General features: G+C 31.8%; 2 protein-coding genes across 10 annotated transcripts; one reads left to right on the top strand and one right to left on the bottom strand.

Moving 5' to 3' along the window:
• The first annotated feature begins 915 nt into the window (after positions 1–915).
• Positions 916–14,718, top strand: LOC130968517 (uncharacterized). 9 transcript variants are annotated; one of them, XM_057893844.1, is made up of 18 exons: positions 916–1,177; positions 1,386–1,463; positions 1,706–1,755; positions 1,860–1,913; positions 2,099–2,151; positions 2,551–2,623; positions 2,902–2,963; positions 3,665–3,733; positions 3,894–3,999; positions 4,818–4,882; positions 5,062–5,162; positions 5,795–5,890; positions 6,532–6,599; positions 6,767–6,812; positions 7,358–7,440; positions 9,056–9,163; positions 13,246–13,279; positions 14,484–14,718. In XM_057893844.1, exons 1-15 carry the CDS (start codon positions 959–961, stop codon positions 7,436–7,438), a joined length of 1,221 nt encoding a protein of 406 aa, XP_057749827.1. In that variant the 5' UTR covers positions 916–958; the 3' UTR covers positions 7,439–7,440; positions 9,056–9,163; positions 13,246–13,279; positions 14,484–14,718. The 9 variants fall into 9 exon arrangements, with proteins under 9 accessions (XP_057749827.1, XP_057749828.1, XP_057749821.1 ...); XM_057893845.1 differs by lacking the exon at positions 9,056–9,163; XM_057893838.1 differs by lacking the exon at positions 14,484–14,718 and having other exon boundaries at positions 13,246–13,479.
• LOC130968518 (protein DUF642 L-GALACTONO-1,4-LACTONE-RESPONSIVE GENE 2-like) lies at positions 13,379–15,653 on the bottom strand. The gene is made up of 4 exons (XM_057893846.1): positions 15,529–15,653; positions 14,876–15,110; positions 14,475–14,734; positions 13,379–14,142 (listed from the first exon to the last, which is right to left on the bottom strand). Exons 1-4 carry the CDS (start codon positions 15,596–15,598, stop codon positions 13,622–13,624), a joined length of 1,086 nt encoding a protein of 361 aa, XP_057749829.1. The 5' UTR covers positions 15,599–15,653; the 3' UTR covers positions 13,379–13,621.
• Positions 15,654–24,433: the final 8,780 nt, after the last annotated feature.

The raw sequence follows: 24,433 nt of genomic DNA, 5'->3' as shown, positions 1-24,433 counted from the left end.
TAAATTTTTGATATAAAATTATAGATTATATTTTTATTACTTGAGCTAGTTCATGAGTTTTTGTTGAGGCAAACTTAAACTTATGAAATAGACTCAATTATTAATAAGTTAAATCAAAAACTAAATTTAATTATGGTGTCAGCTTAAATTTGGTGAGTAAATACCCAATCCGGTCTTTGTCTATTTTCACAAAAGACAAAGCGATCTCTGTAAAAAAAATGACACTTCGACCCTCAATATTTTTATTTTGGGATAATACAGTCTCTTTGTTAAAAAAATTCATTAAATAATAGTAAAAATTAGTTTTGTGGGGGGTTTTATTTGTAATTTGTGGAGGTTTTAAACTTCCACAAACTATTAATAACTTTGTTTTTAAAAAATTCTTTCATCAACGGTGGTTAAGTGAAAAAAACTATGGATAAAAATGATGCCACAAAAAAAGTAATTATAATACAATACTTTTTAAAGGAAAAAAATAACATCGAATAAGAAATGAAAGAAGAGAATTTTAATGCTGATAATATTGGTATTGGTGATGATGACGGTAGAGGAGATAATGATGATGATAAAGTATGGTTATATAATAAAAATAATAGAGGTAGAAGTGATAATAATGAAGATGAAAAAGATAATAGTAGTAATAATAATAATTAATTATATAATTGAAAAGATTTTATACAAAATACAAATCAAATTTTTATAAAATTAATTTTTATTATTATTTAATAAATTTTTTAATAAAAAAATTGTATTATCCCAAAATAAAAAAATGGAGGATCGAAATGTTATTTTCTTTTTTGACAGATCACTTTATCTTTCTTGAAAATGTACAAGGACCATATTGGGTTTTACTCTAAATTTGGTATAACTTGATTGAGTTCTAACCCTAACTACTTTTAAAGGCTGAAAGACAAATAGTATAGCGTGGAATTTTGAATTTGAGAATCATAGTAGAAAAATGAGTTCCCACTCACACCTGATGACCCCTTCAACCTCCCTACTTCTCTCCAAAACCCGCTCACACCACCACCACAGCCTTAGCACTTACCACTTCTCAAAACGGTATCGTTCCCGCCAGATTCTATGCCGCGCCAAAACCACCGTGTCCTCCGAATCCGAATCTCAATCCTCCTTCCCGATTCTCACCACTGTTTCCATTCCTTTCTCTCAGCTCAAAGTACTCTCTCTCTCTCTCTCTCTCTCTAACAATTCTGAAATGGAATTTAGCTGAAAATCGCTATGATGCATGTTCATGATGTTACGTGTGTTTGATCCTTGGCGCTTAAGGATTTTTCCGGTATAGGTGTTTTGGTAATGCGTGTATCTTTCTGGCGATGCGTTTGTTTATTTGATTCTGTGGTTGTTACTTGATCTTGTTGTAACAGGATAAGAACTCCGACTTGTCGTTGAAGATTGATGAAGGATTCGGACGCAATGGATTGGGGATCCTCTCCGTCACCGATGTATGTGTGTTCCTGATGTTGCATTTGACTTGTTTGTTCTTTATTTGTTGTTTCAAGCATCCGTAACCGTAAATCACAGTTCTCTGAATTTATTGATGTGATGAATTATGGATATTATTGAATAAATCAAGAAGTTAATTCTGTATCCTAATGCATCACTTGTTAACACTTAGCTTGGCCATAATAAGTACTGCTGTGTCACATTTGTGTTATTGTAAGTATTTTGTTGGAATTGATTATAGGTTCCGGGATACCCTTCGTTGCGTGCAAATCTTCTGCGTCTTGCTCCAAGGTATCTTTTGCATGTTGCACTGGTGCATTAGTGTAGATTTAATACATCAAAGGTGGTAATCAGAAGCAATTTAGTTTGCTAACATTTTCATCTCCTTTTATCAGATTGGCCAATCTTCCTAAAGAAGTGAAAGAGGACCTTGAGGACCCTCATAGTAGGTAAGTTACTCAGTAGTTAAGACTTCTTAGTTCTTACTACTAAATTTTCACTTCACATACATATTCTGCTTCGTTCTATGACCCCGAATATATTGTTATATTTTCGCACTACTCCACTGCCCTGTACATGAAACTTTTAAAGCAACAAATGACTTGTTCTTCATCTATCCACCATGAATTATTAGGTACAATTTTGGTTGGAGTCATGGGAAAGAGAAACTTGAAACTGGAAAGCCTGGTAGATCTTTCATCTATTTGATATAAGTTCTTCCATGTACTCTCTTTGGGAAGATATAAATTTGCTTTGGGATACAATTTTGCTTTTGGCTTCTCCCCGGCATTTTTACCAATTGCAATATGAATGTTTCCATTTCAGAAATGCATGGTTATTTGGGCAAACCTGTTGCTTACTTATCCTGCCTGTTTGATGCACTTTCCCTTTTACTCCTTCATAAAATTCGTTTTTCTATCTCCAGGAAGTTAAAAAAGCAAAAGCAGTTTAAACAAACTTTGGAAGTCTGTGAATTTGGAAATGTAGAATTTAGTTCAATGCATACATTTTGGAAAATGGGATAGTACTCTGCATTATTAAGTGAGGCACTTTTTTTAAACCTAACTTTCTCTTCCCTGAGTGCAGATCTATTGAAAGGATCTTTCTATGCCAATCCCATTCATGATACTCCCACATCAGAGCCATCTTTGATTCAACGGTAAATGTGGATGAATTCACTTGTCATATTGAAAATTTTCTCTACTGTAATTCAATTACTTTTATAGGGGAATAGTTCATTGTTTAGATATATGACATTCTCACTTTTAGATAATTTATACCTCAGTCAATAAGCTCTTTTTGCTTTATAACTTGCAATTCAGTTTAGGTTGATGCCTATCTACAGCTACACTTATAGATCCCAAGTTAAAAATGGAATCGTTGGCAATTCTGTATCCTATGATCATACACATTTCCTTAGATTTGTGTTTTCTGTAGGTATCCATCATATTGTGGATCAAATATATGGCCCAGCAGTGCACTACCAGAACTCGAAGTGGGTATGGCCTGAAGCCTGATCAGATTTTGCATTTATAATCTTTGTTTTCTGATGCTTAGGTTTATAGGTTGATGTGTCATATAAATTTTCCTTTCCTGTGGTCTTATCTGAATGAATGCATAGATGATTTGCAGAATATGAGTTGTGTACATGCAACAAGCAACTTATGTATTCTCATTTGTTTTTATTTATCTTTTGTCAGTTTTTTTTTTAATGGGTGTGTGGCTCCCTTTAAGTATACAGCAGATATTTAAATTCTTACTTTGTTGTACACACTTTGTGTAATTGTGTTTGATTATTTGAAGAAATGTTTACTGAAATAAGGAATTCCTGGTAAGATTATTTCCAGGCATGTTGAGTGGTCAGTTGTTCCGAACCTGAAAATATTCTTGCCTATGAATGATGCCCGTTAGTGATCTTCTCTACAATGTTTCCATCCTGTATTGGTAAAAGATTATTAGGATGTTAAAGCTTTGGACGCGAAAGTAGTAGCAATCCTTAAGGTTGTTTTTTGTCCCTTGATTAATGGATTTTGAATCTAGAATTAGAAGATTAAGAATATGATATTTTACTACTTCCGATTTCCACAACTTGATGACATTAGATAATGACAATATATTATTATAGTTTATTTGATCTTTATGTTTTGCTAGAGAACATGATTGATTACATGTTCACTGCTTATTTGTTTCTGATGTGTAGCTTTCAAAGCTCTTGGGAAGCTCATGTTTGATGTTGGATTGATGTTGGCATATCACTGTGATCAATATGGTAAGATAATTAAATTTGTATGGCTTGTGATAATTAAATTTGTATGGTTTGTGGTATTTACTTAGCTTTGTATTCCATGAGTAATGTTGGAATTGGAGTATTTTTTGCTCTTAACCTAGTTGCTTACCTATATTAAGCATTGTTCGTTCTCACTTCTCAGTATCTAAAGGGAAGAAAATCAACAAGGATGAAGGTCTGAAACCAATACTTCATCGCTCCCGCTGTCACAAAGGACGTTTGCTGTATTATTTTCCTTCACAACAAGGGTAATTTTGATTTAAACCGTCTTTTCTTTTGCGTATTGTAATATTTCAATGTCAATATCCGATCCAACTTGTAAGCTTTGTTTTGAAATTTATCATAATTATTATGACAGACAAATACTAGAAATTTGGTCCAATAATTATTTTTCTTTGATATTTCTAAGGAATATTATCCCCCCGCCGGGGGGGGGGGGGGGGGGGGGGACCATAGCAAGAAATTCTAGTGCCTGTTTATGACAGGAAGAATCCAGTCCTCGAGTATCTTTCTGAAAAGTATAGACATCACTATCTCAAGACTTCCAAATATTCTGTCTTAAAGGAGTCATGCTACATGATCAACAATTTTGTAGGCAACATAAAGAAAAAGTTGGCTAAAAACTGTTGGTCACTTATACTTTCTCTTTTCCTGGTTCAGATAAAAAGTATTTAAATGATCCTTGTTTTCACATGACTAATATATAAATTTTTAAAAGTTAAGTTTGATATCTTTATTTTTTAAGAAATATACCTCTTTTTAGAATTGAAATTGTGTTCTATGGATGATAGAATGTCTGCCATAATCATTATACAGAGTCTTAAATGACTTGTGCCATTTGAGCTACAAGTTCATTGACTTGTGCAAACATTATAGCCATACATAGTAAAGGAAATGTTCGTTAAATATTAACTCTTTCAAAATAGTTGAATCTATTTTCTTTATGAGGTAATATGATGATACCTGAATATAGAAAACATTTCTATTCTAATATTCTTCTATCCTTTTGCATAGGCATGCATGATAGTATACTAACAAGTTCCAACTTCCAAATGTCTTGTTACAGCATCCAAGATGGTAACTCTGTCTCTTCTTGGTGTGGATGGCATACAGACCATGGTTCATTGACAGGTTCTTGTTATCAGTTTAGCACATTTCATATATGGGTTGTGCTTTTCTTATATTCCTCTAGTTAAATTGAAACAATAGAAATGTCCATGGATATAATGATGAATATATTGCAAGGTCCGTTGTTATGTTTCTTTATGTGTTGTCAATTTGTTTAATTCCCATTTCAATTCATTGTGTAGGTCTGACCTGTGGTATGTTTATGAGAGATGGTATAGAGATACCTTGCCCTGATAGTGCTGCCGGCCTTTATATCCGAACAAGAAGTGATCAAATCGTCAAAGTATACACTCTTCTGGAGTTTCAAATAACACTAGATGATTTTAATGCTAATGATAAGAAATGTTCACGATTGTGACCATAAAATTTTTTATTGGTTCATCTTTCTTTCACATAAATATCCCATCCTCCTCATTCAGTCAACACGTAAAATTTTCAAATATGTTAATCTGTTGAAATTAAAATGTCACCTTTCTGATAATGTTTGAAAGATTTAGTCTTGTAAATTTCTATGACATGGTTTTAGATGCATTGTATCTTTGGAATGGATGATGTACTTTAAAAGTATCAAATACATTAGAACATGTGATGTCAACTGACTGCAATGTTATAAAATTCCTGTGCACTTGTTGAATATCCTAAAAAACTTTTAGGATTCCAATTTAGGGCCTTTCCTTAATGTTCAAGGATTGATAAGTTCAATATATTACACAAAACCTGCAACTAAGGACAAATAGAACATTGCATGTATGTTTTTCTCGTTTTGTTATAGAAGGAAAAATAACTGTTAGGAACAGTCATGTTGAGTGTCTAAACTGGTAAAAAAACTAATATTGCAAAGTCCAAATTGATAAAGATTTAAGCACGGTATCTTTATCTCTGGTTCAATGTATTTACTATTGTTTTAATTCTTAGGTTGTCTATGGAAAAGATGATATAGCTTACCAAATTGGTGAAACAACTGAAATACTTTCTGGTGGTTATCTTTGCGCAACCCCTCATTGTGTGCAGGTAATTGAAAAACTTCCAGAACTGTGCAGAACTGTTATGTTAGTTTGGTTGAATACTTGTAGCATATGCAGTTGTCATCCTGTTTTCTCAATTTATGTATGTAGATTCCTTTTCTTTTCAGACCTCAAATTGTAGGTTTCTTGTTCTCAGTACTAGTTGTTGATGTGGTATGACAATCATAGTTCTCTTGGTATTATTTTCTTCTGCAGGGTTTGCCAGGTTCCTTAACTTATTAGTTAATATAAATGTTAGAGAATATATGTATTAAGTAATACCTTATGAAGTTTATTTGAGCATTAACGAATGAACTACAATTATTCTCTTTTAAAGCATATTGGTTGGGACACTAGATGACATTGGTTTGCTTGGCCTGTTGTATCTTGTATGTTTTTGATGCCTCTTCTCTACCGAGTATGACAAATAGTAATTAATAATGTTCATAGATGAATTAAAAAAGTGAGCTTTTCCCTTGATGTTCATAAATTGAGCATCCTGTATCGTTGATATGTATCTTATAGCTTGATCCTGTCTAGATTTTCTCAAATCAGAACTTTTGTTCAACTCTTGCTATGTTGACCTTTCTGATTCTATTTCTATCGGTATCTTTCTGATAATTTTTTTTCCCTTTTAAATACTTTTAGGCTCCTAAGGGGAAGGACACTGCTGGAATTGAACGATCAACATTTGCATTATTCATGCAACCTGACTGGTATGTTGTCTGAAAAGAAATGCAAGAACTTTCTGTTGCTTTGATGATGTTTTGCGCTGATCTTCAGTCATACACACATGATAGTCATGCTAACATGAAAGGATTGAAAACTATGGATCTGAGCTCAATTTTATAGTAAGATATAATATTAATACTATGCCTTTCAGGGACGAAAGACTCGGTTTTCCTGAGGAAGTTCATATCCATAAAGAGGTATGCATTCCTGAGTCATGAGCCTTATTTCACCTTCAATAGGACTACAAAACCATGCACCATTACACAATACGATATCTGAGTAAATATTGATTAAAAAATACACATTTAAAATAATAATAAAAAAAAGATTCTCTGCAATGTGATTGTATTATTTGCAAGTACTGGGTATGGTTTGTGTAGAGTGCATGTAAGACAACAAAATTATTCATATGGGGTCAGTCGTTGAACATTTAGAGTTCTAGCTATGGCGTTACTGATGATGTTCTCTGTTTAAATAAACTACAAATCAATCCATTCTATATAACATGGATTCTAAAACAAAAATGCTATTTGTACACTAAAGTTAGCCGCCAAAATCAGTCACTTTATATTTGTGTATAAATACATGTGTGGTTTAGTTTATTTTCAATGTGTATTTTGTATTTTAACATGTATTTTATACTAGTAGAGTAGTGGCTGATTTTGGTGTACACGTAGTATAGTCGATTCTAAAATATGTAATTAGTATTCCGCCTAATATATTTTCTCCATTTTTTTTCCAGCTCATTGCATCAAATGCTTCCCTTACTTTTGGAGAGTATTCAGAGATACTGCTTGACAAATATTACCACCGGAAAAAGTAAAGGTTTATATCTTAACCATTGATGTTGATTTTTAATCAAACTCCTGTCTTGTTACATTTATATTTCACATCTAGTTGCTTCATTTTGCTCTGGTTCGTTAGCTGCTAGTGATCCGATAAACTATTCATTTCACAATAACCTACTAGGCTACTTGAAGTAATTGGGCGTTGGGCGTCTCATATTGAAAAACTATTAATCCGAGGGAGTTACATAAATAAATTTGTAAAGGCAGCTGAGTCTTGGCACAGATAAAAGATTTGTAGGTTTCTCATCAAGTTGCATCGAAGTCCAAATCTCAAGAGTGGAATATAGAACCTTTTCAGTGTGTGACTGTGTAGTAAGATAAAAGGAAAAGAATGAAAAATAAATAAAGATATATATATGTATGCATGTATGTATGTATTTGGATAAAATGTAAAGATGTTATTGCTATTGGAGAATAGCAAAATCAAAGGAAAACGAAAAGGAAGATTCATTTTGCCTCCTGGATTCAAGAAAAATATTTCCAAAACTAACTGGAAATCTGGAATAGGCACATAACTCGGGGGCAGAAACATAGCCCGTGTATTTAGATGATGTTTTAGGGGAATGTGAGAAGCTACTATGCTGGAGTGAAAAAGAGAGAAAAGAAAAATAAGGTAGCATTTCTTTAATGGCCTAAAATTTCCATTACTCTTCTTAGATATGGACTAGTTAGAAAAGATGAATTTTACTGTGCTATGATTATAGTGATATGGTAATTATTTTAATTATATATTTATTTTATAAAATCAAAATTTAATTTTAATTATATCTTTTAAGTATTATCAAAATTTTATAATCGATATCATTATCACAATTATAATCACTATGAAATACACCGTTAAAAAATCAAAATTTATAGCATCCCTTATTCGGGGAAAGAAATTATTTAACGAAGAATGTATAATCATCAGAATTTATTATTTTTTACTATTAATTAGTCATTAATATTTAAAAGTATAAAATAAAATATGTTGCTGGTTAAATTATAGTTAAAAATAATAAATTATGATAATATTTAGCATTTTTCCGCTTTTTAATTTTCATATTTAGAAAACATAGGTGTTATCTATTCTTATTGGGGTTGTGTTGTCCTAGAGTGTGGAAGACGGTTATTAATAAATTGGAAGGTCTGATTTAAGGTTTTTAACCACAAAACTGACCCATCAATTTGCTCCAAACTTTAGAAAAAAAAAAATCTTGTCACACAATATGAAAGGTCCGATTTGTTTATTATCTTAATTTAAATTCATCAACTCCCAAATCGGATCTTTAAGTTTTTTCTCCTCGACAATTTTGAGTCTTCAATTTGTAGATTGTTATTTAAAAAGAAAAATGTCTCCATATCTATTAAAAATTTAAAATCAGGACAATAGTCCATAACAGTAAAAAATACACAATGGAATCCATTACCAAAAAAATTAGCCGTATTTTTCTTGTTAGACGGCTATAGAAACATACACCCAGCTATAAACGGAACTATAATATATTATTTTTTAGTTGATATCAGCAGAAGCATCTATTCTTAAGCCAATAAGGAGGGTAGGTCAGTTATAGTGTTATACCCCAATATAATTATAAACAATGAATCTGCAGGTAAAAGCTGTGGCCGAAAGATCAAACTTCGCCACTTCGGACAGGAGATACGACGACATATAGATAATTTAATATATTCAGAGGATAGCAACTTCTAATAAAAAATTGGTAAGATTAATTGCATATGCTTCAATTTGTGAGCACTGTTTTCCTTTTGCATGCACCAAGCAAATCAGATGTCTCAAACCCCCCCCCCCCCCCCCCCCCCTTTCCCCTATTGTTTTCTCAAAAAATAACAATAAAAGACAAGGCATGTCTACCTAATGAGACTAACTAGTATGAACTATGCAGTGGGGGCTGGACTTAGTGGTTAATCGTCACCTCAATAAAGGATGCCGGCCATGGGATATAAAAGTCCAGGGAATATATCAATCAAATAAGTGAAGTAACTGATACTGTCAAATACTTTCTAGTGAACTTTAAAGTGAATTCTCGTTAAAAGATTAGAAAAAGAATAAATCCAAAATCTTTTATCATCTAAGGGGCTCCATAATTTTATAACTAGTGGGGTTACAGAATATGGGGCTGTGGATAGAATTCGATTATGTTAAATGTACTATAAAGTTCCTTTCAACTTTCCGACCCGACTATCTCGCCAATCAAAAGGTTGACATGTAATCATAAATTTTCCCCTAGCAGCTGAAGCTGGGCAAAGACGGTTTTTTTTTTTTTTTTTTTTTTTTTAACAAGAGGATTTGAAATTCTGGTAGTGAAATACAGCAACCATAGAAGTGTGGTGTGTGAGAAGTGTGACAAAAGAAAGAGTCAAATTTTTTCTAGATACTACGTCAATTGACTGTAAGATAGGTTGATAAACATGGTAATTTAAAAATTAACATATCAACCAATTTAAAAATGAACATATGTACGTCACTCCATTGTTGGATATTATGTTGGCACTTAACAATTCAAGTCGACACTACATTAACAGAAATTTGGATTAGAGACAAAAAGAAATTCAGAAAAAATATCTAAGAAACTTATTTGATTATTTATGGAAGTAAAAAACTATTTTGATTCGCTTGCAGAAATGCAAAAACCATTTTAAACATCACTTCAAAAATCAAAACTATGGGTGATTCTTTCTTTTTTTTTTTGGCACAAAATGGGTGAAATAGTTAAAAGTGGGAAAGAATAAGTGATGCGTCGATGCCGAATGGGCGGGTTGATAGGGCATATCTCAATCTTATCCCAAACTATGTATGAGCTAGGAGAACAAATAGGCCGCCAAAGCCACCAAATTCACACAACTTCCCCCTGATATCCACCAATGTTGACCCATGAGAATAAAATCCAAAAATCCAACCCAACTTGGTGACCACATATACTTGCAACTGCAGTTGGTATCACACACAGGCTTTATTCTCTTCTCCCGCCCCCTCCATTTTTTTAATTACTATTTTTAATTAGGAAAAACGTGCTTGAATATGGACAAGGGTGCCACGTGAGGTGGTTCAGTTTGAGTTGGTTGCAATTGAAGTATTGAACATTTGAACGTTTGTAACCCCACACGGAGTCTACTAGTTTAAGTTTCTCAATGGTTAATTTCATTTAATTGGCTCTGTAATGTTAATATGGTATGGTCCTTGTCATTCTTGGAACTTTCCCCTCTGCCTTTTTGACCAAATTTGATTCTTCCTCTCCTGCTTCAGGCTTACTAGAACATCTTCCTTCTAGACCAGTCTCAACTGAATCGAACTTTGCAGCAAATTTTGCTTTTGCTTGTTGTTACCCCTTTTTTCTTTCAATTATTTCATTAAAATAATACAACTTACTTTTTTATACAATCTATTCATTATTTAACAACTGTAACAGTAAATTAATTTTTTTAAATAATTTAATATATTTGATTAAACGGTTTAATATTTTAATATAATATATGTTTGTATTTTAATTATTATTTTCAAACGAAAGTTTGATATCTATCTTCAAATAAATAATCATATAATTTAAATATGTAATATCATCTAATTTTAATCATCATAAAAAATATTATCTTTTAAGGTAATGAAAAAAGTCCGAATTAAATATTTTTAAGAATAATATTCATTGGTTTGATCTATATATTTTTATTATATAAAAAGTAATACAAATTTATTATAAAATGAACTTACGACATATTAATATTTATTTATTGTACGTATATTATAATATATCATAATTAATAAAATATATTTATAATATTATATTACATTTTTTTGTATTATTATTTTTTCAATTATTTTTTCTAATTTTTTTAAATTATCTTCAAATAGACTAAAAAAACTTCAAAAATTACACTATAGAACACTATCTACTTGAAAAATATCAACAAATTAAAACAAATATAATTTGATTTTTAAAATTCGAATGATTTGTTATAAAAAATATTTACACGAATAAATAAAAAAATTTAACTTGTTAAAACTAATTATGTTTTATGATAAAATATAAATAAAAGCTTTTTATTATATAAAAATATTAAAAAAATACATGAATTAATATTTAAGAAAGAGAACTTCACAAGGCTATTGTTGTATATTTTTTATTTTTAAATAATTATATTAAATTATATTCAAACTAAAAATATTTTTTATAAATGAGTTTTTAAGTTTAATATTAATTTACATATTATTTAATTAATTCTTAAAAAATATAATACTTTTAAATTTATACTAAATAATATAATTAATTTAATCTAGTTGCTTATAAGAGCTTTATACATATAATCAATCCTAAACAATACAACACAATATAGAAAATCATTGACTTATTTCAGCAAGACATCATTACAAAATACTAAGAATTTCTGCCTAATATTCCCATCACGTTATACAGAATTTAAGCACACTAATAAATTTCATGTATGATAGTGAAACATGAAAGGAAATCAAGGAACATATACAACACCTTAATTGCATGGTGAACATCTTGGCGTTAACGTAAACTCGTGGGTCCCACACAGAACAACCTCATGAACATATAAAAACGCTGTGCCAAACAAGTCTTAGACCCCACCACATCTTCTACCACTTCTCTCTATATATAACCGATAAATTCGTGTGTTTTGTTGTAGCCATTGAAAATCCGAATCAACAAAACCTCTCTCTCTCTCTCTCTGCCCCTCTAGGTTTCCAGTTTTGTAACCATGACTCTCTCTAGCTTCGCTCACACTACTACATCTTCTCAACCACGCCGGAAAACAAGCCTTAGAAAACGGTGTTTTACGATGGTGAAGCAACAGAAGACGCGGTTCTACATATGTGGAAGATGCATAGCTATGCTTCTCTGCTGGCACGACCACTCTATATCCGATTAGACTGCATCTATACATATGATTGTGTTCTTGCTTTCGTCTCTACTGTCTCGTGGCATGGAGTATGTAGCTTGTGTTGTGTGTTTTGAAGAGTTACCAAACAGGAGGGTCAAGTGTATATATGATGAGGCTGCAGCAGAGGAATCTCAAGTCACAAGGAGGATTCTTCCAAGTATTGAGGATCTGGATGAAGATGGCTCATCACTTCAATTGGGGTGTTTGTGCAAATGGGTTTGTGGTAACTGAGGTTAGAATCAAGGATTATGGGAGCATAAGGTGGAAAGATAGAGTCTTTGAATGAGGTGACTAATGGGGTGTAGGGTAATAGGCTAATAGGACCTTTTGAAATTGACCCAGTTGAATATTTGTCATAACTTGGGTACAATTCGCCTTCTTTGTAACTGTGATTGCAATTGTAATTACTTGATCTTGTTTCAATGGAAACAATTCAACTGAGCTGAAAAGAAGTGTTTTTTTTTTTTCACTCAATACTGCAACCTTTTATTGTTATTGTTATGCTTTGATGTAGTTGAAGTCTAGTTCATAGTAGATCTACTCCATGTCTGCAATCCTATAAATTGGTGAAGACTACTGTTGTATGTGAAATTGCTTCTTCTGCATCTCCCATTCCTAAATGGATTGAGAGACGACAATTTCAATTAGGTGAAATGAGACCACTATTGAACCTTAAAAGGTTCAGAAATTTTAATGCTGGTGTGAAACTAAGCTAAATGTCTAAGCATCATTCTTCAATTAACAGTGACAAGCTTATTGCTCCACAAAATTATTCATGTTGCTGTATCATTCTGTTCAATTTTTCCCTGTCTTGTTAAGTTTTTCTCACATTCTTTTGTGAAAATAATTCTAATTAGCTGCTTTCTTTCTTGTTACATAGGTTACACAAGAATGAGGGGGTTAACAAAACTCTGGTAATAGTTCTTCACAAAAATTACTTGAAACATTGAAGAATTCAGTCCAGAACTTCATGTATTTGTTGTATAGGAAGGCATACTTTAGATGATTACATATTTATTACCTTCATCACTGAAAAGATGAATATTGATTGGAGAGAGTAAAATAAAAAGTTACATTTAATATAAATTATACTTGTGAACAGGGTTATGCAACTCAACTTGCAATACAATGCCATCTTTTAAGTGTATGATGAACTTAGAAGATTGAATAGTTTTGGGAACTAGAGAATATATTCATCGTCACACAACTTGTACAACACAGAAATCTCACTGGCTAGGATTATAGGGTTAAATGCTTTAGGCAACAGGGTACACCATGACTTGATCAAGAACAGGGCCACAAAGAGAACCATAGTCATTAATTCTTGTATGATAGAAAGAGCTGTAGAATGTTATTCTGGTTCTGTTTGCGATTGCCTTGAACTTGAAACTTGCAGTCTTGAATTTACCCTTTCCTTTAGAAGTGAATTGAACTTGAAGTTTCTCTTTCGCGGCAAAAGCCTCAACCATCATTGATCCATGACATCCATTCCTGGCGTCGCCAACTGTAAACACCATCTTGTAGATTTTGTTTGGAACTGTTCTGAGGATTTGAGCAATGGCACCTTCCCTTCCTGCAACTAGCTCCACTGCTGCCTTCCCATATGGGACATTAAAATGCTTCGAATCAATGAACTTTATGGCTTTGAGAGATTCGATAATCCAACCAGGGAGTGGAGACATATAATCTTGCTGCATAGGTGGAAGTAAAACTCCATTGTTTGATTTGAAAATTGGGAATGGACCCTCCTCAAACCCAGGATTTTTCACCAAATTAGCTGCAAGAGTCTCATATCATGTTATAGTTTGATCAGCAAATAAGTGTTTAAGACAAAAACCTCCCAAAACAATGTTAACTAATAATCTGTGACTTGCTATGCAAAACTTTGCACAAAGAAAACATAAGAAAACTCTAGAAGAAACTGCTAAAAGAGATCTAAATATAAATGGTCTAAATATCGATATGATCTATGACAAGACACTATATATGTTGTTGTCTGATTCGTATATCCATATAGCAGACCCCATTTAATAGGATAAAACTTTGTTGTTGTTTGTGTTTCTAAATTGAGCATACATAATCAATTAAGGACAGAATTGTATTCATTACTTCTTGTAGGCTTTGGAGGGATGAACTCTCTGATGGCAACAGCATCCAAGAGAGGACCACAAGCAGGGTCTTCTTGAACTCCAGGGTTGAGGAATGTCACTTTGGTGAAATTAGAAGCGGCCTTGAATCCCCAAGCTATAACATCACCATTGAGGCTATAAAGTGTCTGAAGAGGAACATCACCCTTATGTGGAGGCACTGAGATTCTCAAAACTTCATCTTGAGCACAAGTCCTTGAGGCTCCTAGTATTAGAGCATACCTATGTCGCACAAGGACGAAAATGAGTATTGATCCGACACGACAACAGAAAAGTTAATAGGGTAACAGAAAAGTTAGTCACAATTTAAAATGTCTAATAACATTTTGAGCTATGCACATATAGAACACAAAATTGAAGTACCAGTGACCAGGTATGACTTTGATGGTTTGGGATATTGAGGCTTCATTGCCAAGCCTCACAGCATGCTCTCCATGTGTCACTGGAAAGTACATTCCTCCAGGTTGTGGTCCACCACTGATATACTCAACAAAACCATTGATCTCCCATTTTGGCAATGAATATTTCCCAATGATTCTTGTTTTCTTCAGGAATCTTGGGTCTGGCTTCTCCTCAAAGTTGCCATTTTGGATGTAAACTGAGGGAAAAAATGACACAGCAGCAAAACACAATTTTAGAATCAGGGCAATTAAGTGCAAGCAATGTTATCAAACTCTCGAATTAACTTGTAAACTCTTATTTATAAGTCTAAGTTCCCAGATCGAGTTTACAAGTGAACTCTCAATTTTGATTACACTGGATGCAAATAATCAAATCCAAGCACATTGAATAATTTCAAGTTTCAACAAACACATCAGACTCAGATACACCATTTTGTGTTCACTCATTCTCAGATACTGATAATGAGAATGCATGTTGCAGAACAAGGAGCATATAGATTAGAATAAAAACAGAAAGCACCAAAAAGAAAAAAGAAACAGCTTAGGATCAAAGATTTAAACAAACATGAAGTACTACACATTAATGGGGCTATCATATATGAGCATTATTATTACCTTCTGGCTTGGCGAAAACTGAAGCAGCAAATAGCAAAGCCAAACAGAGATTGAAAATGAACAATGTCATTGCAAAAACTATAGCTGAAACCAGAAAAAATGGACTTGGTTGCTAAGAGTTTGAGGGTTAGCCTCTCTACATACAAGGGTAGTAAATGGAGCTTCACTCCATTATATAGTGGAAAAAAATGTTGATAAGTTGAAATTATATTTGATATTCACGATGCAAAGCCCCAATAGCCAATACCACTTAGGAACACCTGATTTGTATTAATTAGAGTTTTGACCTTCCAAAACCGAGTTTTGCTCCATACTTTATGCTATGGACATGCAACATGTTTGATATTTTGAGTGCAACATGTTGTAATTAAATTTAATTTAGTTAAAAAAAAAAACCTGGTGGTCTTCTCAAAAAACTAAATTTAATCTAGATTATTCTGGATTGTTTAGTACTTATTGTTTAGTTTAATTTAGAACCATTTTTATTTTTTTTTATCACAATGTAAAACAAATAGACCCTGATCTTTTTTTCCCCATTATTCAATAGCCATATAGTTTAGGCTCATTTTGATTGCACTGTATCTTGTTCCATGCAAAGATTTCATCCCATGTTATAAATGTTTTAGGCTCTAATCGAACATCATTTTATATAATATATGCCAATTAGGAACTAATGAAGGTAGTTTCGTGTTCTCTGCAATTTCAAAGTTCAAATTCAATGTGTTTTCTTTGGTTACGGTGGCCACATCCCACATGGGTTTTGTTTTGATCACTCGCTTCCTTAAATTAATGTATTTATTAATGAAAGGTAGGTTCATCATGCACTACTCGTGCCTAGTTCTTTGCTGGATCCTACAACTATTAATGTTATCCAACTAGATCTATCCATATTACATAATTTCCTTTCATATAGTAGATGCAGGATTTGACTCCTCTGAAATTATTCATTTATTTTAGAGAAAAAAGTAATGCAATCAACCCTTAATAATATAAATGAACAACTTTAGATTGCAATATTTTTAAATTAAATATTAATTTTTAATATTTTTAAATAGATAAACACCATTTTTTAGGTACTATACCATTCACCATTTTTATTTACCAATAGTGGCAAACATTGACATGGTATATGTTACTTTTTAATTTTGAAATGGGTAAAAGAATGGTGCATTACGGCGTTATTAGAGGGTAGGATATTTAATGTTGTTGTAATGTCATGAATAAACAAATGAATTGCTTGACCAAAAAAAAAAAAAAAACAAATGAATTGAGGGTTAGTCACCCAAAAAAAAAAAATGAATTGAGGGTTTGTGTACATGTTCCATGCAATTTTTTACTCCTCTTTGCTTAATCGAAACCGAAGTCTTCATTCTCTTTTCTCTTCTTCAACCTTCTTCCACTTATTTAAAATTCTAGAAAAACTTCAACTTCAATGACACAATGCCAAAAATTTTTAAATTAAAGATATTAATCGTCCTGAGTTTTATATTGATAATTATTTTAACTATATAAGTTATTATTATTTTTTTGATTCAGCAAAAATATTAGTGATAATATTAGAGATTAATGTTATTTATATTGATTAAATGATAGTTAACATATAGTAATTAATTGGTTTGCATAGAAAATGGCTTAAAATGGTTTCAAATGCCCTTTATCCTATACAAAATAATTTTAAAAAAATAATTTAAAAAATATTAGGAGTACTAACAAAATTTGTAATATTCTAGTAATTTAGGTAAATATTGGTTATAACTATATTTTTTAATTTTAAATTATTATTGACTATGTAGAGTATTTTTTTAATGTCCTAAATTAGGACATTACAAATTTTTATAGTACTCCTAATATCTTTTAAGCCATTTTTTTAAATTATTTTATATAGAATAAAATAATTTTTTGTGGTATAATTTAAATAAATTTATTTAAAAATTTATTAAAAAATATTCATGAACTATTAAAAATGAGCAAAAAAGTATTGTATAAAATTCGAATTGATAGCTCATTAATATTTTAAAAAAGTCTCGTAATTAAATATTTTGTTAGCTTTTTTTTAATGCATGAAATAGAATATATATTTTTTAATTTTTAAATTATTAATTTTTTAATCAATTATTATTTTTTTAATAAAAGAATGGGCAGAATTAAATCATGAATAATTCGAATCTGGCCAATTCGAATTACTATGTGCAACGTGTGTGAGTGTAATTCGAATCAGGTTGATTTGAATTAGTGGGTGTATGCATTTGAGTATAATTCGAATCAACATCATTCCAATTATGTGTAAATGCAGTTCGAATTTAGCATTCGAACTACATATAAACGTGGTTTGGTTGATTCATGAACCAGATTTTGGTTTGGCAGATTTGTGTAAATTTCTTCCTCCCTTAGCTTATCAACGTGAATTGTCCTATTATTTATGTATATGTGTGAATATAATAAAATAGAAATAATATAATAATATTATTATTAAAATTATTATTAATTATAATTTTATTTTATTATTTGAGCAATTAACGGTAGTTTGTTAAATATAATTAAATTATGTTAGTGATAATAAATAATTATATTTTTAAGGTTATAAATTGTGATAAAATAAGTAAATATAAAATAATTAATGAAAATTTTAATTATTTAGTGTTTATAGATAAATTTTATTTGATGTAATATTTGGCTACATTTTGTGGAGTTTACGAATATATATTGACATGTAATCACTTACTGTTGTCGGATTCGTACAATCCTATTATGGATGAACATTTACAGGAGACTGACTTTTATCATGTTTTATATATTGGAATAATCCAATGTCAACCGATAATGATAAACACTCTAATCGAGAGGTGGCACTCTGACACACATATATTTCACCTTCTAGTTGGTGAGTATGGTAAGACAGATGTGGCTGTTATTCTTGGTCTTTCGACAAATGTCTTCCAATGACAGAAGTGACCATAAGTAGTCATGATGTCTTAGAGGCTGAATGTTTACACCAGTTTAGGGTTTCACCTAGGAAGACAGATTGTAGAAAAAAGCTTTATAAAGTTGACATGACTTCGAAATATGAAATATCGTTTAGATTTGACTGATGAAAATGGTATTCAGAGATAAGTGTCACGTCATGCTATTATTTGGGACAATTTTGTTTGGAGACAAGTCTGGAGCAACGGTGCACTGAAAATTTTTGCCTTTGCTTCGCGACTTCGCCAAGATCAGAGAATTTAGTTGGCGATTAGCATATTAGCACACTTATATAAAGCACTAGGTAAGACATCTCATTTCGACTACAAAGAGATCAATGGTCCACTAACACTTTTGCTAACTTGGACTTGGATTCGTCTACCATTTCTTGCGCCAATTTCTAGCGGCCCTCGACTTTTTTCACTTGCAAATAGGTAAAATTATCTAGAAACAACTTTAACTAAGTATTGCACATTGTATTTTAATATTTAGGGTAAAAGTTTGTTAATGAAATAAATGATGTCATATGGCATAATTGGGAGCGTGCTGGCGACCGGCGCTATAGATTTTATTCTCTTACCCACTTTAGGAAGTCATTAAATGAACTACAAGAAGGCCAAGTATGTTATCATGATATAAATGTTTGTTTTTGCTTGAACCTTATTATTATTTGGTGTATGATCATCTATTTCTTTTAATGTGTCCAGTTTGTGTGGGAGGCTTATGGTGTTGATCACATTGAGCCATACATAATTTCTGTAGACATCCGTCAGCATTCAGTTGTGTAAAGCGCTACAGTGTCATTGATATCATTTGAATGCATTGAGTGTCATACAACAAATAGACCTAGGAGACAATTTGGTTTAATTCAGGGCGTTCCACATCAAGAACATGATCTAGACAAAATACACAGAGAAGTCCTAACTGGCCCTAAGAATCTTGACTAGTCAACCACTCATTCATTTTGGATAATACAATGGACAAACAAGTATAGTCAAGTTCTTGTTGAGCTTTCCGTGTAACTACAGCTTACCTTAGAGATTTACATGTAATCGTACTATGTAAAATATAGCAACCGCTTGAACTTGTCGGATTTTGTGGTGTAAGAAAACTAAGAGAAAAATCCAATGAGGATTAGGAGAATCAAGAGTAGCAGCCACACTCACCGCTACCACCACAGCAATAATCACAAGCTACACTGATCCAAGAGTCAGCTGAATATTTCTCGACCCCATATTTTCGTCACACACATTTTACACTGCAATTTATCCCGTCATACACATTACATCAGTAGTATTAGAGTGTTTCATAGTTTGACATAGCAGATGCATTTTCATTTAGCCAACTACTTGGGTTCATGACTCTGGATCCATGTCAATCACAATCTAGCCAGCCACTTGGTATGACTCCAGATAGAAGGTCCTTGGATTCGAGATATCGATGCCGCACTCCTTTAAAAAATTATAGAGGGAGACTATCTGTTGACTCAAGTAAGAGTGACAAGGGTTGAGGGGTTGTAAATAGCGGAAATTCATGTTGTATTCCAATGGGTCTAATTAAGGAGAGCACAAAAAAAAATTGATTACGAGTCTGATGACTACCTAGTAGATCCCTCGGACGGTGATTACAAGGATGAGGACAATGATGCGGATGCCGGTTAGGAATCTGACAACGATAATGACGACTGTGGTGATGCACACTGATTTGCATGCAATTTAGAGCAAATTTAGAAAAAACATGTCCAACATTAATATAAGCTCAACCTCAACTTTTTTTTTTGGTGAACAACTCATTTAACCTATAAAATATTGTCTGGATAAATACAGTGACTGGGAGATTACACGCTCTCTTTAAGACCAAATTGATGCACTCTACTAGATTTCTAATCATATGATCCCATCAATATCCACAATTGAATGCCAAAGCATATTGTTTACATGGGATCCAGTCCAGCCAATTAATGTACATTTTTTTTTTTGTTGGTTTTAATTTTTTTAATTATATAATGTATTTTAGATAATTTTTTATTAATAATTAATACTACATATTATTTTTAAATATATTTTAAAAATATATATTAAAAAAAGTTAAATACACCAATATAGTATCATATTAAGTGTTTTCAAATATTTTTTAGAAATATTCTTTATATTTGTTAACTTATATTTGAACATGAAAAATATATGTCAACAAATATTATATATAAAATATATAAAATACGTGAACACAATTGAACAAAATATATGTTTTTTATAGAAAGAGAAATATTAGAGATCAATAAATTTTATAATTTGTAGTTATCAATTAATTATTATTAATATTTTTAATAGTATAAAATTATATATAATAATATTAAAATATTCATTTTTTTAGTTAAATACTGATCAAATTTTAATTAAAATACTGGTTTCTTAAATTTTTTCTTATGAAAAAAAATTGATCATGGTGATTACGAAAAATTAGTTTCTTAGGTTAAACTCTTTAATTAAAACACCATGTGCTTATCTTCTATCGCCTTGAACTTGATAGCTGAAAGCTAGGGCATGTGCTTTTGGGTTGGGTGTGATAAGCTATTGTGTATTGAGTATTGACTATTGAATGACCATTGACCTCTACGGTCCCGTACTATGGAACAATGGAACATGGTCATACCTACTACCTAGAATCCAGTTCCAATTAAAAAATGGTGGATGGTGGATCCAATTTTCATAAGTAAATATTTTATTTTTTATTTAGTATTTTTAATAAAAAAAATGACTCGCTTTAGAATGGTAAAAAACCTACTAAAATAGAGATCTTTCAAATATTCTGTTAAATTATATTGTGTTAGATTTATTATTTTATGTGATTTTTTGTCAAATTTTAAAATTATTTTAATTAATACCCACTTGAATACCTATTATCTACATAAACATGCCTTCCTATAAAAATTAATAAATGGAGATGGAATGAAGATATTTTTTTGGGATAGGATGGGTGACCGGAGAGAGATATCTGTCTACGAATAGAAGTAAAGTTAGCCCATATTTGTGAAGGGTCAAGTTTTATGGTAAGAAAAAAAATAGTCATTAATTAGTAGATAAAGAAAAGAAAAATTAAATAAAAGTCTCACTCAAATAAAGGTTATCCCATAGAAAAGCCTTTAGATATTTTTCCGTGACTAACCTTTAAGTATGGTTCTAAAAATCGGATCGAATCGAACTGGTCAATCAAACCGGTTCAATTGAAAATTGACGATGTAAATAGTCCGATCTTTCTTTTATAACCGTTCGAAAAAAAACCGTTAAAAAATTATCAAATCGGTCGAAAATCGATCAGTTGGGTCGGACCGATAACCGGCCGGTTCTCCTAAAACGACGCCGTTTTTTACTTTGTTAAAAAAAAAAAGACTCGATCCACTCCACTCGTGAACCAACCCCCCTCTTCCCCCATTCATTCATCTCACTCCATCGTCGCTGAACCCTAGCCCTCTGAAACAAAGGAACCCCGAACCCTAGTCCCTCCATTGTCGTCGCCGTTCTCAGGTCGTTAGTGTCGCCGCTGTCCCCAGGTCCTCAGCACCGCCGCTTCTTCCTCTTTCGAGTGTCCGGAACCCAGTAACTTGGCAGGTCCTCTTCGTCTTCGCTGGCTTCTCGAATCCAGGTGAGTGACTCATCGTCTTCATCTTCTCTGAACTTTTTCTTCAATTTTTGTTCCATATTACTTCAATTCTTCTTGGGTCTTGGCTTAAAGTTTGGTTCTTCAATTCTTCTTCTTCGTTCTTCGGTCTTCTTTGTATGTATGGTTTTGGTTGCTGTGAAAATTTGTGTACGGATTGGTTGCTAATGCTAGAAACTTACTCTGTTATGTCATTTGTATCAACCAGAGTCCAGAACACCTAATACAATAACTGTTACTCTGTTTTAGTACTTTGCTATTTTGTAATTGGCTAATTGCTCGATGGCTCTGATAGCGTTTTACTGGTTTACCAGTTGCTGATGACTCCTAATTTGTTTGTTGCAATATTGTTGAATATTGTAGGCAGAATTTAGATATGGTCTTGTTAATTTCATATCTGTTTTTAATTGTGTTGTGGCTCCTGCTTTAGGTTAAGAACATGGTTAATCATTGTGTTGTGGCTCCTGTTTTTAATTGCTAATGGTTCCTAACTTGTTATTTTTCATTGTGTTGTGGCTGTTTTTAATTTCATATCTATTTTATTAATTTCAGTTATGGATAATAGTATTAATCAAGAAGCAATTGCTGATAACAATGCTTATGTGAATAATAACTTGCATGTCGATCCTCCTATTTCAAATGATGCTGCTAATCCTAATTCCCATAATGCTAACGATATTCAATCACAATGTTCTTCTAACCTACGGAAAAAAACAGATTTAACTTGGAAATATGTTTCTCTACAAATAGTGAATGAAAAACCACAACATCAATGTTTATTTTGTCTATAAGTTTTCAATGGAGGTGGAATTCACAGGATGAAGAAACATCTAGCAAAGATTACTGGAGACGTGAAAAAATGTCCTAAAGTTCCATATGATGTGGAAAAACAGATGAAAAATTTGTTGAAAGAAATTCAGACCAACAAAAACAAAAGAAAAGTAAGTTTTAGTGAAGAGGGTGGTGATGAGGTAGAGGATGCAATTGATGAGGCAATAGCTCAAGAAGAATAGCAGCTTACTTCGAGTCAACAAAGAGTTGGAGGCGAACCAAAGAAAAAAGCCAAAGTCATTCCTCCTATGTTTGCACCAAGAACAACTCCAGGTGATACACGAGGTTGATAAACGGTTTGCTCGGTGGCTTTTGGATTGTAAAATTCTATTTAATGCTGTGATGTTGCCATTTTTTCAAGATATGTTGGATGGTATTGCTGGTATTGGACCTGGTTACAAGGGTCCTTCTTATGATAAGTTAAGGGTTCACTTGTTGGCTGATCTTAAAAGAAAATGCCAAATGCTAGTTGATAGTTATAGGAGTGCATGGAAGGAAACTGGATGTACCTTCATGGTTGATGGTTGGACAGATCAAAGACAAAGAACGTTAATAAATTTCTTAGTGTATTGTTCTAAAAGTTTGTACTTTGTGAAATCAATAGATGCTTCTAGTATCGTAAAAAATGTTTTACATTTGTGTAATTTGTTTTCTGAGGTGATTGAATGGATTGTCCCTAATGATATTTTGCATGTTGTGACTAACAATGCGGTCAATTATGTTAGTGCTGGTAGGCTTATCAATAGGAGTTCTAAATCTTTTATTTTCAATAGAACTTGATAAAAATTAAAACAAAGACAAAAAATCCAAATATTTATCAATAATTGTATAACTTGGCCAAAAAAACGTGACACAAAAAAAAAGAGACAAATTTGATAATATTTAGAAGAGTAAAGTATCGTTTTTGTCCCAATGTTTGGGGTAAGTTTCAAAGTTGTTCCTAATGTTTCAATCGTCCTATTTAAATTCCTAACGTTTAAAAACTGACTCAATGTTGTTTTGTCGTTAGAAATCTGTTAACAGAATTGACGGTGGGACAAAATTGAGACGATTTTGAAACGTTAGGGACTTAAATAGGATGAAAATGTTGGGGACAAAAATGATACATAGAAATAAATTTTAATTTTATCCTTTAATAATATCAATTTTTTACTATATATAGTATTCAATTATTTTTTAATCACATCTAAGTAAATTACACTTAATCATATTACTTTCATTTTAAATAATTAATTTTTTTAATAATTTTACTCTTAAAAATTTTTAGTTATCATGAAATATTTGTAGAATGACTAGTATATAAACTTGCAGAAAAGAAAAGAATTATATATATACAATAAAATATAAATTATACCTTTTATCTCTAATGTATCAAAATTTTTTAAAATTATAAAAAAATAATTTTATTTAAAATGAAAGTAATGTGATTAAGTGTAATTTATTTAGATGTAATTAA

This window comes from Arachis stenosperma, chromosome 3 (assembly GCF_014773155.1).
Source record: "Arachis stenosperma cultivar V10309 chromosome 3, arast.V10309.gnm1.PFL2, whole genome shotgun sequence".
Classification (NCBI taxonomy): Eukaryota; Viridiplantae; Streptophyta; class Magnoliopsida; order Fabales; family Fabaceae; genus Arachis; species Arachis stenosperma.
Note: the sequence above shows the minus strand (reverse complement) of the source record. Positions and strands in the feature narration are given on the sequence as shown.

Bases quoted from the DNA above. Each gene is read 5' to 3' on its own strand.
- LOC130968517 (XM_057893836.1), top strand. From the start codon at position 959: ATGAGTTCCCACTCACACCTGATGACCCCTTCAACCTCCCTACTTCTC. The intron at 4,883-5,061 runs GTTCTTGTTATC...TTCATTGTGTAG, and splicing joins AGACCATGGTTCATTGACAG to GTCTGACCTGTGGTATGTTT. The intron at 5,163-5,794 runs GTATACACTCTT...TTTAATTCTTAG, and splicing joins GAAGTGATCAAATCGTCAAA to GTTGTCTATGGAAAAGATGA.
- LOC130968518 (XM_057893846.1), bottom strand. From the start codon at position 15,598: ATGACATTGTTCATTTTCAATCTCTGTTTGGCTTTGCTATTTGCTGCT. The intron at 14,735-14,875 runs GTACTTCAATTT...TGTGCGACATAG, and splicing joins AAAGTCATACCTGGTCACTG to GTATGCTCTAATACTAGGAG. The intron at 14,143-14,474 runs GTAATGAATACA...AGACTCTTGCAG, and splicing joins CCCTCCAAAGCCTACAAGAA to CTAATTTGGTGAAAAATCCT.